Source organism: Peromyscus californicus, unplaced genomic scaffold (genome assembly GCF_007827085.1).
Source record: "Peromyscus californicus insignis strain IS unplaced genomic scaffold, ASM782708v3 Scaffold_18__1_contigs__length_77618521, whole genome shotgun sequence".
Classification (NCBI taxonomy): Eukaryota; Metazoa; Chordata; class Mammalia; order Rodentia; family Cricetidae; genus Peromyscus; species Peromyscus californicus.
The window spans coordinates 16,194,114-16,210,359 of record NW_026294480.1 but is presented as its reverse complement, the minus strand read 5'-3'; the positions used below and the strand labels follow the sequence as shown (position 1 = coordinate 16,210,359).

Sequence of the window (16,246 nt, the reverse complement as noted above, 5' to 3'; positions counted from 1 at the left end):
ATTAAGTAGCTTATAGGGATGACTTTTCCACATTCTTTTAAAGAAATACATTTCATTTCATTGATTACTTTTTTTAGTTTAAAGAAGAGAATAGAAAACTTACTTGCCTAATGAGAAATTTCACATTGTATAGTTCAATAAGTATGTAAATGAAATTTAAAAATAAACAGTAGCCATGATTTAGGCACATAGTAGCATAAAATGAAATACAGACTGAATGTGTGTGTGTGTGTGTGTGTGTGTGTGTGTGTGTATGAGCATGCACATGTCTGTGTTTCACATGCATGTGAACATGGAGCATCATAAGTGTATCATGAGACAATTTATGGGATTTGATCCTCTCTTTTTCCACCATGTGAGTTAGAATAGATCTCAGGTCATTAAGCTTGTCAGTGAGCAAGATGTCCATCTAAGCCATCTTGCCAGATCCTATAGTGATTTTTCTGTGGGTACTCAACATAGATGTTTCTTAAGTGTCATCTCAGACATATTTTTTGAAATATTTATAACATTTTGAAAATGTTATAAAAATGTTATAACGTTTGAATGAAAAAAGTGTGAATGAATTCCACAACAACTATAAGTCCACTGTGATTAGTCTGTTAGTGAAATTCTAGTCTAGTAGCACAAAATTTATACAGTGTTGATGAGTCTTGTTTGTTCCTGAAATCCTGGGAAAGTCTTCTGAGACGTAAGCCTTAAGAGCTTCCCTCAGTGAAGACTTTCAGCCTTCATAAATCTTCAGCTTATTTTTATCCAAAGGTTTTACTTAGCCTCGATTCTCTTGGGATTTTAACAGAGTTGTGAACTCTGACAAATTATGTGTAGCAATTGGCAATCTCAGAGAGTATTTGCTTGGTATTAAAAAGCCTTGTTAAATATTTCAAATTGGTCTTTAGGGACTTTCAAAGAAGTCCACTCATATGTTTCTCGTTGATATGAAACTTGACAAAATTTAAAAAGCATCAGAACAAAGAAAAGCCAAGCGAAGAGAGTGACAAGGTGGATTCTCCAGAGGGGAAAAAAAGACTTAAGTTATATTGTAAAGATATTCTGAAAGCTTTTTTCATGTATTTAAATCTTTTCAGATTTGTATAAAACATCAGCTGAGAGAACTAATCCCTAGACTGAGAACAGCAAGTGTGTGCCACAGGAAATACTGAGAGTACAATACTGCATGGGAAATGGCTTATGTACTTCAGAATACAGCACTGCCAGAGTTGCCCTTTTCCACAGAAATGCTTCTGCAAACAAAATGTTTCCATCCACTTAGGCAGGATTTCTCTAATGAAAAGCCAGTGAGTTGGGGAATGTGATGTAGGTTTAATAAGTATTAATCAAAACAAAATGTTTCTCAGAGAATATTAGAATCCACTTTCAACATCCTGACAGATTAGTGCAGTTGGAGACCTTAATCTATATATCTTCATTTGAAAATTTAGAAATTTTCTCCTTTTTATCATGCACACAATTTAGCTATATACTAAATGTATGTATGAATGAAGAAGTTGCATACTCTACTCTGAGAGGAATGTTGAGGGAAAAACTTAGAAGTCTTCTCACCTCCAAAAATGCACTGTGGTATGTACATAAAACACATACCAAAACAATCTAAAAAAAGGGAAAAAAAGTGGATGTTTCCTATGAACTTTTAAAGGAAAATAATATTATTCATCCATTAATTTATTTTTAAACATCAACAAGTAGAAAACTAGGAATATATGAGTCTCCCAAAATATTAAGTTGTACCAAATTCAATCAACATGGACCATGTTTTTTTTGTTTACCTCACTCAGCAATGTATCTGGTATCAAACATCATAGGAAATTATTCACTGTTTTCTTCTTGGTTTTTAATTTTAGAGTCTTGCTAAGATTTAACTGTCAATAATGAGGACTGCTACCATTTCTTCCTTTTCAGTGTTTCACACTTCTGTAAAGCAGGTGACTCATCCAGCAGAACAGTTTTGTCTCACAGCTGCAGAAAGTACAAACGGGAGATCCGTGTTTTCACGGCCATGTTCTCCCTCAGTACGCTTAGTGTGTCCAAGGTTCTCATAGATTTTCTGCCACTGGATCCCTGCTTCTCCCTCATAGTCTATTGCAACCTGAGTGTTTGTTGTCTGGGGGCTACAAGTCCATCCTGCACTGAATCATCATCCTCAAAATACTTAACCATTTTCGCATAGTAGAATTTGCACTTCTTATAAGTTCAAGCCAAACCTTCTTCCTTCTATCCCGACCCGCAGACCATATGGTCTTAGTATAATTTTCAACATCATATGAGCAAAATAATACAATGTAAAAATCATGCAAGATTTACTTTTTAAACTTAAATCTATTTAAGTCAATGCATGTATCAGTAGCCAATTCACTTTCCATTCTTTTTTGAGTAACATGCTATATTATAGTGTGTTACAGCTTAATAATTGTCCTACTAAAAGACAATTGGTCTATTTCCAGCATGAGACAATGGCAAACAATTGTTCTACAAATATTGATAAAATGTTTGTATATTAATATACTTCTTTACTTGTCATAAATGCCTTAGCCCAGTTTTCTGGGTCATAGTACAATTGTGAATTTTTTATTTATTTATTTATTTATTTATTTTTAATTTTTTAAAAAATTTATTTATTATGTATACAGTGTTCTGCCTGTATGCCAGAAGAGGGTGTCAGATCTCATTACGGATGGTTGTGAGCCACCATGTGTTGCTGGGAATAGAACACAGGACCTCTGCAAGAACAGCCAGTGCTCTTAACCTCTGAGCCATTTCTCCAGCCCCCTGAATTTATTTTATAAAAAGGCAGCTGCATTCACATATTTCATCACATTAGAGTTTGTATCAACTGTTTCTCTGAACCACTGCCAGGATTTAGTTCCCAGTGTATTACACTAATCTGCAGTTTAAGATGTAGATGTGACTTAGTCTTCATCATCTATATTTATTTCAGATTCTCATTGTATAAACCAAAATATGTCTTAAATTTTTATTACATTATTAGACATTTATATGCACTTACGTTGCAAATAAAGAATTTCAAGTGAGTTTACTAAATCTCTCAGGAGTTCAAGGAACCCTTGGAGAATAGAATCAACTTTGATTATTTCTGTGCCTGGATTTCAACATGGAAATAAAATTTTGAAGTGGACTGATATTAGAATAAATGTTTGCAAAATTTACAACAGAAAATGGTTCCACTCTATATTCAAGAACCAGAATTAATACAAAATTCCATGAAGGCTCTTTTGGTTGTTGAAATGTTTTTCTTTGATATGCAGTTTTAAGTGTTAGATAATATTTTCTAGTGGTGAAGTATTCATCATAAGATAATTTGTAAAGTTAACTTTGTTAATAGAGTAAAGTATTTACCCACTAATCATAAAGTTGAACAACCCTTAATAGTTGGCTGTCATATGCTGGGGAATAATTTTAACTTAAGAATAATTCCCATGTGAAACAGATTATTTAATGAAACACATGGTTCTCAAAGTATAAAGAAAAAACAGGAGAGTACATCCCAAAATAAACATTGTAATATTTATTAATTACTTTAAAGTGACTGCTCTTCACAAAATTATTTTAGTATTTGTTTTTAAAGACAATTATGTCCATATTGTATAGGAGCCACAAAATAAATGAAGTTTGAATCAATCATAGTAGTTTGAGACTGAGTATTCCAAGTAATGTATATAAAATAAATCAATAAATGAATACATGATACAATATGGGTTGAGTGGCTGTTTCACTGATAATATCATTTGTTCAACTTCTCACTTTAATAACACACTATCCAATCGTTGTTTATAAGAATGTTCTTAAAAACTCATGAACTGCATAGTCTCATTGTACTCTTGATTTAACAAAATACTCAATATTACTTTATTTAAGGTCATCAATAAAAGCCCATTCTTATTAAGAAAATATCAAGAAGAACTTTTTCAATGTTGTCATTATTTAAGGAATCATAATACAACATCTAGCATGTATTTTATTTGAGTTTACATGTTACTGATACTATGGAGAGAAAGCAAGCAATATATCTACTACACAAACCTCAGAAGTAATTTATAAGGGGCTGAACAGCTCCCTCAGTTGTCAAGAGCATTGACTGTTCTTCCAGAAGACCTGAGGTCAGTTCCCAATTGCCTATGTTGGGTAACTCAAAACTGTCCATAACTCCAGTGCTGGGGTATCCAATGCCATCTTTTGGCTTTGTGGGCACCCGCTCTTCCACATGAATATACCCATATACAGATACACATTCACATTAATACAAAGAAATGTAAAAATAAATCTTAAAAGAAGAATTAAAATTAATAGGACATAGTCATTTTAGTAATGCATTGAAACTGAAACAAACCCTTTTACTGTGTTCAAATGAGTCATGTGCTAAATGCCATCACACACTAAAATTTGTTTTCCTGAATGCACAGGTACCTCTGTTCTACAGGTGACAGCTACAGATGCAGATGACCCCACCTATGGAAACAGTGCCCGTGTTGTTTACAGTATCCTGCAAGGACAACCTTATTTCTCTGTGGATCCTAAAACAGGTTAGTGAATTTATGTACATTGCTGTGCAAGTGCTTTTATTAATAATACAAGTGATGCTCTTTTATATTTGCTCTTTGTAAGATAATGACATTTAAATACATTTAAATTTGCAACTATTTTCCTAAGGCAGTGGAAATATAAAGGTAATTGTTTAATTCTTTTATTCGTACCTGTTAAAATTACTATTGAATATTACTATAACATTTAAATAATTCTCTTTTGAAAAGAAATATTGAATATTTTATTAATTAAATAATATTGTCAAACATTTGGTTTACATATTACTTTTAATTTTCTAACAAAGATGGATAATTACTCAATAGATTTTCTAGTACCTTATATAAATTTAGTTGCAAAATATATGCTCTGGTACTCACACATGAAGATATTCATGTATATGTATATATACACTACTTATAAATATATGAAATACATTACAATGAGGTACTTCAGTGTTTTCACCTGGGATTTATTTTTCTGAATTTAAAATTCTTTCAGGTCTCTCATATTGTATTAATTAATGAAATTAACATAATTACCAAAAATCTTAAATGTCTTTCTTTAATTAGATAAACTTGTGAATTCTCTCTTTCTTCCTTTTATTCTGGTAAACACTGATATTGTATCACCCCAAAATTTCAATGAACAGTACACAGTAGTCTTGTTTCCTCATCCTATATCAAAAGATACAGAAAGCAAATGTCCTGGCTAAGTGATCTCTCTCCATTAAAACAAGGAAACTAAGTACTGGTTTCCAAAATACGCACATGTTTAACATGCAACTTTCAGGTTTTACAAATTTTAAAGAATGTCAAAATGGATTGCAAAAAAAAGTAGAAGTTCAAGAAGCTCTAGTCAGCCCCGGTGGATATTGTGGTAAAATGGATGCACTCTGACTCAGTGAACATGGAACATCCATGTGTGTACTCTGACTCCATTAACATAGAACCTTTGTGGAAAGTTAACAGTCCTCTAACTATGACTAAAGAAGATGTGTCTGTTCTTAGATGTCTCCTTTAACACATTACATGGCCTATAATTAACCCATTTATATATTTATTTAACATATTTATGAATTAAAATAGAATTCCATCATTTTCCCCTTCCCTTTCCTCCTTCTAGATACTCCCAGGTATGGTCTAGCCACCCTCCTGTGCTGTTCCCCAATCTCAAATTGATAGCCCCTCTTTTTACAATTATTGTTACAGACAAGGATGCACAAATATCTAAATACTATTTGCTGACTTTGTTGCATGCACTTGCTCTCTCTCTATCTCTGTTTTTCTCTCTCTGTGTGTGCTTCTGTATGCTTTTGTGTCTGACAACTTTGTATTGGTTAATTAGTTAAGGAAACTCATTCCTGAGAGTGGCTAATTCTCCCTCTCCCAGCAGTCATTAGTTGAATATAGATTTAGTCTAAAGGTAGAAACTCATGAAATTTCCCTGTTCCACATTAGCATGTTTATTGTTTATATAGTCATTTCTAGGAGAGTCTTTCACAGCAGACTTCCTGATATTTTGTCTCTTACATTCTTTTGTTGCCTCTAATGAGACATTCCCTAAGCCGTTGACACAGGAGCTGTGATTTTAGATGTATCCATTGGGGCTGGGTTCCCCAAGATCTCGTGATCTGTGTATTGTGTCCACTTACTGTTTCTGTGATTGTCTCTACTTGCTGTAAAGAGAAGGTTCTGTGAATGGTGTGTGTTTGTGAAGGGGGGTGGGTCCTATACTTTTCTGTGACTGTAAGGATAAGAGTAAGAATATAATAAGGACATATGCTGGTCTAGCAAATTGATAGTAGCAGACTTTTTCTAAAGTCCATGACCTTATTAACCCTGGGAAATAGCTATGTTTCCAGTACTAGGCATGGTTTCCTCCCTGTTGACTGAACTTCAGTCTAATTACTGTGCTGTTAAATACTATCAAGGAGGGAATGTCACTTATTGTACATTTCTAGATATCTTGACATGCTGGTCATTGTTGTGATTCACAACTTCTGCAGCTGAGTAGGACAGATTTTGAGAGTTTGCATAGTAGTTTTTGGGGCCTCTAGAAAATACATTGCAGAAAGAAGGTTTTCATGCACAGGTGTAGCTGGAATCATCACAATTTTGTGGCCTGCATATGCAGTGTCCTTAGGAATAGGAATATACCTTCAAAGTCTGAGAGCCAATGAAAGACTCCATCAATAGTTTATATTATTTAGGAAGTTTCTTGGACTACCCTGACCAACCATTCCAAAGAAGGTTTCTCATGGCTGGTGCTAGGATTTTTTTTTGTGAAAGAAATCCTTCATCAGCTCTATGGTTTCAAATCAGGTCTGTTTCAAATCCTCTTATATAATGAAGTGCATACCAGTAAGAAGATTCGAGTCTTAAGTACACTTTCAACACCTAATGTGACTAGATTATTGTTAGTCGTGTTTTATTATCATGTTTATAAGAGGATTTGACTAAGTAATCTACATGCCTTTCCCTAAGGGGTTCCAGCATTCAAGTTCACTGCTAGGAATAGACCTAAAACATCCCGTATCTCTCTATTTCCCCAGACGAGACAATGTAGAACCAATATGCAAAGAGAGAGTTATAAGTGGAGGATAAACTTGCACAAAAGTATTCATGTATCCATGTTTTATACATTTTAATCATAGTATAGACTGAAATATTTTATTGATGAAGTAAAAATGAATATAATAAAGCAAACACCATTAATGTGTTATACCTTATTACGTGACATTCAAGTGTGAGACCAAAATGAGCCATCTTAGAAATAAGACCAAAATGCTTTCACCCAAAAACTAAGGCCTAAGATTTCTCCTTTTAGGAACAGGCCAATACTTACTGAAACAAGTCAGTCTAGATTCCAGAAACTGGGAAGTGTAAAAGTACGGAGTCACAAGGTAGTCATGAAGTAATGACTGCCAGACTATGGAATGTCCTCTCCCTGGTTTCCAGGGTAACTGACCACAGAAGTGTTCTGACCTCAGGGCAGCCAATGAGAAATGGTGGCGGGTAACCACTCCCTTAGAGGTAAGATTAAGCCATGATTTCTAGAAAGCCCCTAGAAGTGAGCCAATCAGAAATGTACCCGTACTAGCACCCCTAAATGATGTAACCTTGTGATTTTTCCCTTTAAAAACTAAGCTTGCAGATAGGTAGGGACTTCCTCCAGCCTCCACTATGTTGGATGTATTGAACGAAGTCCCTGCCTAGGCTTGTATTGCTTTTGGATATGCTTTTGGATATTCCAAATTAAACCTTGCTTTTGCATTCCAGCATGCTCATCTTTGGTGGTCTCCGTGGGGGTCGCAATCTGGGCACAACACAAATTATTTTAGTTTTGAGATATTTAAGTAGGGAAAAATTCTTATGAACCTAGTAATTAAAATGCCCATGTATGGCTGTGGGGTCCTGCCCCACCGGAAACTTAGGTCACCTGTGAATAGGTGGCCTGGAACCAAGGAAAGGTAAGTGAGCTGCTAGGCCCTTTCCCCAGCCTCCCTCTTACCTGGAGACAATCAGACACAGTAGGGAGTCAAGTCAAGCAAGAACTCCTTTATTGATAGGCAGTAAGCCTCTTTTATAGCAAAAACCTCAGAACTCTAGGAGAGGGTGAAGGAAGCAACCAATCATTTCTGTAGCTGGAGTTTTTTCTCTCTGGGTGCCACCAAGCCTTGGCAGTCTGACAGCCCACATATAAAATAAACACACAAACACTTATATTATTTAAACTGTTTGGCCTAATGGCTCAGGCTTCTAGCTATCTAGTTCTTACATCTTAAATTAATCCATTTCTATAAATCTATATCTTGCCACATGGCTTGTGGCTTACCGGCTGGCCATGTGTCCCTCTGCCTTCCTGTTCTCTCAATTCTCCTCTCTGTTAGTCCCACTTATACTTCCTGTCTGGCTACTGGCCAATCAGTGTTTTATTTATTGACCAATCAGAGCAACACATTTGACATACAGACCATCCCACAGCACCCTATTTACAAATTGTTTATGCACTGATATCATCTCCTGATCTTAGTATCTTATCTTAGCATAAACAACCTGAGCTATCTTCCTCTCCACACCATTCTTTGTGTCTACTCTCTGCGGAAACAGCTTAAAGCTTAAGCTCTATTTGTCTTTCTCTCGGCACCCTCTTTATAGCCCATGTATACACCACAAAAGGCTATTTATATTATTGTTTGACTGAAAATTTGTTGAAAACTGAATCACTTAATTATTTGATAAATATGTTCCTCTTTTTGAACATTTCTGCTTTACACAACTGTCTCAATGAAAGAAATAAGCATTGCTGTGTTTAATTTTTTCCACACCTATACCTGTGTATAGGCACATATGTACCAGAATAAATCTTTAATCCATTCATGTTTTGCATATTAGTCAGAAGTTTTTGTATAAGAAAAATGTTCTATTTATTTAAGAATAAGTTAAAATAAAAGCATCCTGCATGAAATGTGTTTTCAAGTTTAGTACTCTATTCAGTACTATATTTACGAATATCAGTTTTCTATATGTATCATAGTATCTGAATTATTGCATATGTTTAAGGGTGTAAATGCAAATGAGGGTGATTGGCTGCCTTGTATGCTGCATTAGTTTGCATTTACAGAAGTTCTTTTCACCATGATATTGGTGACATAGCATTTAAATGCAGTTAGCATTTGGGTATATATATATCAGGTAAAACAAGCAATGGTTAACACAGAATTTTAAATAGACTCTCACACAGTTCCTAATGCATTAAATTCTATTAGCTCTTAGTTCTCCTTTTTTTCCTTCTCTTCAAAATGTGTAGCATATTAAAGAAAATGTATGCTTCCATAGGGATCTGTGTTAATATCAGTATTTCACTAACTAAAGCATTATAGGACTTGTGGGTCTATTTCCTGCTTATCACGCCAGTAATGAAAGAAAATATTTTTAAAGTTACATTAAGTCAGTAATGGATTAAACAGTTATTGCAGAAAGTGCTTAGAAGAGTTCTAAGATAAATACTCATTTTTTTTTCTTCAAAGTTTCCATATTTTGGCTACTTGTGCTTAAAAACCTTATTACCATGCAATTAAACATGCTTAGAACTAATGAATCGAGTTGTAACTGTGCTTCCAAATGCCTGGACTAAAATATAAACAGACATAGAGAAAATTAGAAAATCAGTTTCTATGATATGGTGTTACATAAGAAGCATTTACAAAGTCATTTAAAAAGGTGTATTTTAATAGTATAACTTAATTCCATTCTCCTAATTGAACGATCCTTTTCAACACATTCCCAATTACTTTTATTGAAGACCAATTATAATAATGTATACCTTAACTTTTCTCCCCTACTTACATTGAGATTTCAGTGCTTATCATTAAAAATTAGTACTGGTACTGCCTTATTTTCATTATGTTAAAAGGTACATTTTGGTATTCACCTCTATTTTATAGTAATGAGTTCCCAAAGTGTCTTTCTTTTTCTATTGTAGAAACCATATGTTAATACCTGTATCCAAAGATATGAATGATGAGATTATTCATTCAACATATTGCATAGGTAATATTTAATAACATGTGGAATTTAAACTGAAATTCCATTAATTAGTACTGTGAATCAAAACTCTTGTAAATAATTTATAAAATGTGCAATCTTTCTTATAGTCAATGTGATATTTCTCAGTATATAAGGCAGCTCAAGAGTACCAACTAAAATATTATTTTAAACATTAATTAACAATTGAAAAGTAGAAAAATTTATAGCAACAAAATATCAAAAATGTACTGTTTATAACAGATTATGAATGAAGCATTGGTGTAGAATAAGCAAATAACTATATTTGCTATAATTGAAAGCAGAAACACTTGAGCAAGATATTTTAGGAAAGTTGCTGTGGTTGGGTATATGGGGATCATTTTTTTTTAACATAACACATATCTCAATCCAATGCTGTCATTATAGTGTCAATACCATTAGAAGTAAACGACGATGTTGAAGACTTCTGTTCTTCTATGAGGTGGTGACAGCGGTAGCTGAATAACCCATTGATGTCATATAGAATCTAATTTCATTATCTAGGCCAAAGAAGCAGAGATGAAGGAGATGCCTTCCCAGTGTCTTAGGAGCAGAAATTAAGTATTACATACACCACAAGTGTGCAGTTTTTGATTGGGAATGAAATCTATTTAACAGTCTTTCCTCTGATAGGGACCTGATGGTTCTTTTAACAGAAGGCACTCTATGTTAATTTCTGCTGAGGCACAGAAGAAAAGTCTCTGCTACAAATGTTTTTATTTCTCATGATGGTCAGTTTAGGAAATTTGAAAATCTAGATAGAGCAGAAGTCAGGAATAAAGAACAATTAAGAATTCTATACTGGCTTACCACATGTGAAGTCAAATCTACTTACACTTTATTAAAATGTAGTATCTATTCTGTCATTCTACAATGATGTCACTCACGCATATATATCCCAGAGTTAGCTTTTGATACACAATAAATGGTTGAGCCAATTTTTTTCAACTTTATCTTTATTTTATGAAATTGAATTTTAATTGTTTGTATCAACTGATGATATATATATACATATATATGTATATATATATACTAATTTCTGTAAGCATGTTTATTTATAACTTGTACGCATTTGAAATTATTTCATTTATAAATAGCATGCTCAATTTTCAGGCATATAAAAGTAATACAGTTTTAATGATGCACTTTAATTTTATACACAGCACTACTTACACTTGCTTTCAGCACTCACTCCTAGTATGGTTTAGCACTTAAATATTTTGTGTTGTTTTATATTAAAATGCAGACACTGAACACCAAATTTCTTGTTAATCACACACTTCTGCAGGAATTATATCTATCCCACAGGACAGGAAACTCCTCACATACAATACAGAGATTTCTGCTTATGGTAACGTAGTTCTAAAGGCTCAAGTCCAATCACTAATTATTTAAGTATGAAATGTAATAGATGTAGTGAAAAAGTTCACTTGGTCATCCTACCACAATATTTATACACTTAATAGATTCATGTTTTAATTAGTTCATTTAAAATATTCAATGTGACATTTATGTATAATATTTTCCAAGAAATAATATTCTTTATTAAAGATATCTGTTTGGAGATACTTTATGCTTTGATACAAAAGTGGAACTTAATACTTATTAAATAGGTCAGATTCCTGAAAGTTTTAATTCCAATTTCAGTGTATATAAATTTATACTGGTGGTACCTGTGTAGATATCTTGACAAAGTTAATGAAATGCTCTTAGCTCAGTCTCAGGCAGAATGAAGGTGTTCAGCGCCCTCCTCATTTTATCCTGTAAGATTAAGAAGATTTCATTACCATTAAATAGAGGATGGTCATGTCTTTGGAGTAGTGTTATCTGAAATGGAAAAAAAATGAATTCCATTGAAAGAAGTATTTAGCATAGATTTCTATAACATTTTCCCCCAAGTAAGGAAGTTGCCATTTCAATTGTTCTTTTTTTTTTTTTTTTAACAATGTGGGAGATCAGAATCTAATTTCATTCTTCTGCAAGTACATATTCACTTTTCTTTGCATTAGTTATTGAAAAGCTTACCCACTTTTCCAGTGCATGTTTTTGACAGTTTGTCAAAAATTGTGTATAGCTGTGTGGATTTACCTCTGTCTCTTCGTAACGTGCCAATGGTTTACTGGTACGTTTCTGTGCCAGTGTCAGGGTCTTTTTAACACTGTGATCAGTACTGTGTTTTAAACTCATTTGCTGTATTGGTTTTGTGTTCTTCCTGGTTAGAAGAAGGTTGCTTTAGATATCTGGGTTCTTCTCAGCTTCCTTAAGAATCCTAGAATTAATATTTTTTTTTTTTTGTAGTTCTATAAAGAATGTCCTTGGACATTTGAGGGGGATTGCAGTGAATCTCTTCAGCTTTCAATACAGCCCTTATTGTGATATAACTCCTGCCAATTCAGAAGCATAGGGCTGAATTTCACCATCTGGTGGCTTCTTCAATTTGTTTTTCATCATCATAAAATTCCTCTTACGGAGGTCTCCCAACCCTTTGTTTAGATTTATTCCAACACGTGTTGATCCTTTTGTGAACAGCATCACTTTTCTTGGTCTCTTTATCAGAAATGCAATTTTCTGTGCCTATAGAAGCTACGGGTTTGTGTATATTGATCTTGTATCTGTCCAGCTACAAGGTGCCTATCAAATTCAGAGAATTTTAGGTGTAGTATATGTTCTGTTTTAAGACTAGAATAACTTCCAATAGATCTAAAACATCCACTTAAACTGTGAACCCTGCAACTGCTAAAGGAGTGCAGGAAAACCCTTCCTGACATAGACAGAGGAAACATATTTCTTCATAGAACCGCAATAACACAGACAACACAGACAAATGGAATCACAAGAACATAAACGCTTAAGGACAGCGAAGAAATGATCAAAGGATTCAACAGGCTACTAAATGGCAGAAAATCACCTCCTGTTATATTTCACTCAAGGATTTTGTATTCAGAATCTGTAAAGTGTTACAAATAATTAAAATAATAATAAATAGACATACAGTGACACAAAAACATGCTAATTCATAAAGTTGCCAATGAAGTAAATACATGGTTATCAAAATAATAGAAAGTGAGATATAGAAAGATGGCTCAGCACTTAAGAACACAGTACATGCTGCTCTTCCAGAAGACCTTATTATCAGATGCCCATGTCTGGTGGCTCATAGTCAGTCACCTGTAACTTCAGCTTCTAGGCTGTCTATCAGCTCTAGCCTCAGAGAACACTTAAATTCATGTGCACTTACACACACGAAGACATATACATAATTGAAAATAAAAAAATGAGTTTTTAAAAAAGGAATAAAAATGGCCTATGAATTTTTTTTTATATTTTCAGTATCCTTAACTATTAGGGAAAGTCATTATAACTTATTTTGAGGTTCCATCATACCCCAGTCAGAATAGCGACCATCATGAAAATGTATGCTGATGTAGATATGAGCAAATAAGAACCCTATCCACAGCTGGACAGAGTGGAAAGTAGTATATCCACTAAGGAAATTGATATGAAATAATTTTCAAACAATGTGATCTACAAACTTTTACAGGGACCCTTGTGCACCCCTGCTTATAGTAGTTTTTCTCTAGTATGAAGAAAATAGAATCAGTCTAGATGTTCAACAACAGATGAAAGGAAAATAAAAACATAATAAAATAGAATACATTCATTCCATGGAATATTGTCCAGCCAGAAACAAAAATGAGGTTTCCAGAAAAATGGATGGAATTGTAAAAAGTTGTCCACCAAGTTAACTCTTTGGATTTAGAAAGACAAATAACCACGTTCACTGTCATACCCTAGCTGAAACTATTCCTTAACTGTGAACTCAGATGAAAGGAAGCATGTTAAAGACAAGGAAACTAGGGAGGGGACTGTCAGACTAGACAAAAAGGCTGAAAGTGGAAGAAAACAGAGCTGACAAACGGGATGGAAGGAAGAGCAGGGAACTGGAGGGGATGGGATGAGAATCAAATACGTAGGAAAATCCCATATGGAAAGTTAAGACCCTATAACTTAATTGACAAGTGTTAAAGAGGGTTTGGAACTCAAAATAATTTTGCCAGCTTATTTTCTAATCATGTTTAAGAAATCCTTTACATAAATCATAAACAAGAGAAATACACAATTATACAATTTAAGGCTAATTTTCAACATTCTTACTTAAGATAGCTCATCAACATTTTCTGTTGTATTTAATCAAGGCAAGTTTATTTTATTTTAACAATCACTAAAAAGTAGGAAGAATTCTGCTTTGAATGTTTAGAAAATATGTAGTGTATTTATAAAAGTTTTGTATATCTGTTATAACTTTACATGATTCCATAAAAATATGTATTAGAATTCATAAAATATTAATAGTGTTTTCTTGTTTGAAAAATTATCACTACATTTTAATAATACAATAACAGTTGATCCATAATAAGCATAATACGTAATAAGCAAAATCAGATTCTTATCAGCCCCCAATGCTGAAGGTTATACTTCCTTTGTAGATAAATGCAATGCAGTGATTCAGAAGTATATCTCAGCATGGGTTTACTGAGAGAACATTCTATCACTTTGTCAAATTCAGAAAAGATTTGAAAGAAAGTAGTTCCTAAGAGACACTATGGGGCAAAGCAACACAATATTTTGTAAAATATTTGAAACATGAAAGGGTAAAGGACCTTTAACATATATTAGCCTTTGCACTCCCTGTCTCTGACTCATTTTGCATATTCCATTGTTTCTCTGATTTTACCATGTGGTGGAGCTCCGTTCAACAGATCTTCTGGCTTCCTTGTTGTTACAGTAGTTTAGTTCTGACAAATACTTGATGGTTTTATCAAACGTTGAACATCATTATTTAGATCACACTGCTGGCTCCTGTCTTAGTTACAGTTTCTATTGTTGGGAAACAAAACAAAACAAAACAACAACACCGTGACCAAAAACAAATTGTGGTGGAAAGGGTTTTTTTCAGCTTATATCATGAATTATCACTAAAGGAAGTCAGTGTAGGAACTCGAGCAGGGCAGGAACATGGAGGCGGGAGCTAATGCTGAGGTCACAGATGAGAGCTGCTTGTTGGCTTGCTTCTCTTGGGTTCCTCAGCCTGCTTTCTCATAGCAACAAGGACCAACTGCCTAGGGTGGCAACATGCACTGTGAACTGTCCTGCCACCCACATCAATCATAAATTAAGAAAATGGATCACAAGATTGCCAACAGTCTAATATGGTGGGGTGGGATGATTTTCTTAACTGTGGTTCCCGCTTCAAAAAATGACTCTAGCTTGTGTCAAGCTGACATATAACTAGCAGCACAGCTTCCTTGATCTTAATGCCTGTGATTAAGCACAGATTCAGTCACTGGAAGAGTAGCACTCATGATATAGTCCTATGCCAATACACAGAATTCAAATACTAGTTAACAAATAGATTTCAATGAATTTACGTTGTTGTGCTATTTCCATATGTAGAAACAACCAAATGTGACTGAGGCTAGAGACCATGGTGAGACTTGCTTTGTAATCTGATAACTCAATTTCACTGTAAAATTCACTGTCCTGGTAGGTATAAGGCAGGCATCATAAATCTGGGCTCATTCCTCTCAAGCCCCTGCCTATGAAAAGAAAAAGAAGATGTTCTCTGTTTCTGAGGACTCAATGAACATTTTCAAACTGCTGTTGTGCAGAACAATGATTCTTATTTTCACAGTTTATTTAATTTACCAAAACTATCCAAAGTTTTGCAGAAAAAAGTACCTATTCTCTGAAATTTTCTTTAAAAATTAATACTGTCTTAACTATACATTACAGCACCTGCCATTTCTCTAGTCTTCTATAAACATCTGTTTTTATTTGGCAATTTTTTCTTTTAGCCACATAAGCTTAAAATATAGGACTTTTCTGATGATTGCCAGAAAATTAGTACTGAAAGGCTTTTAGTGAACTAATTATTTGGGGACATCAGAATAAATTAAATTATTGTTGTAACTATTACTGATAAAACCATATGTTCTGTACATACTTAATTGAACAAGAAATTCCTAGGTTACAAACTCCGAGAGCTGCCCTTACTCATTTGCATACTCTGCAAGGGAATTAGTACACTTTTTTTTAAATTAAGAATTTTTTTTCATTTA

At 33.9% G+C, this 16,246-nt stretch overlaps 1 protein-coding gene across 6 annotated transcripts in view; it reads left to right on the top strand.

The window, feature by feature from the left end:
* Cdh18 (cadherin 18) overlaps positions 1–16,246 on the top strand; it is an 845,179-nt gene that overhangs the window by 650,918 nt on the left and 178,015 nt on the right. For all 6 annotated transcript variants that reach the window (XM_052743062.1, XM_052743063.1, XM_052743064.1 and 3 more), the window contains one exon: positions 4,440–4,559. In XM_052743062.1, coding sequence (XP_052599022.1) covers positions 4,440–4,559 — 120 coding nt within the window. The remainder of the gene's footprint in view (positions 1–4,439; positions 4,560–16,246) is intronic.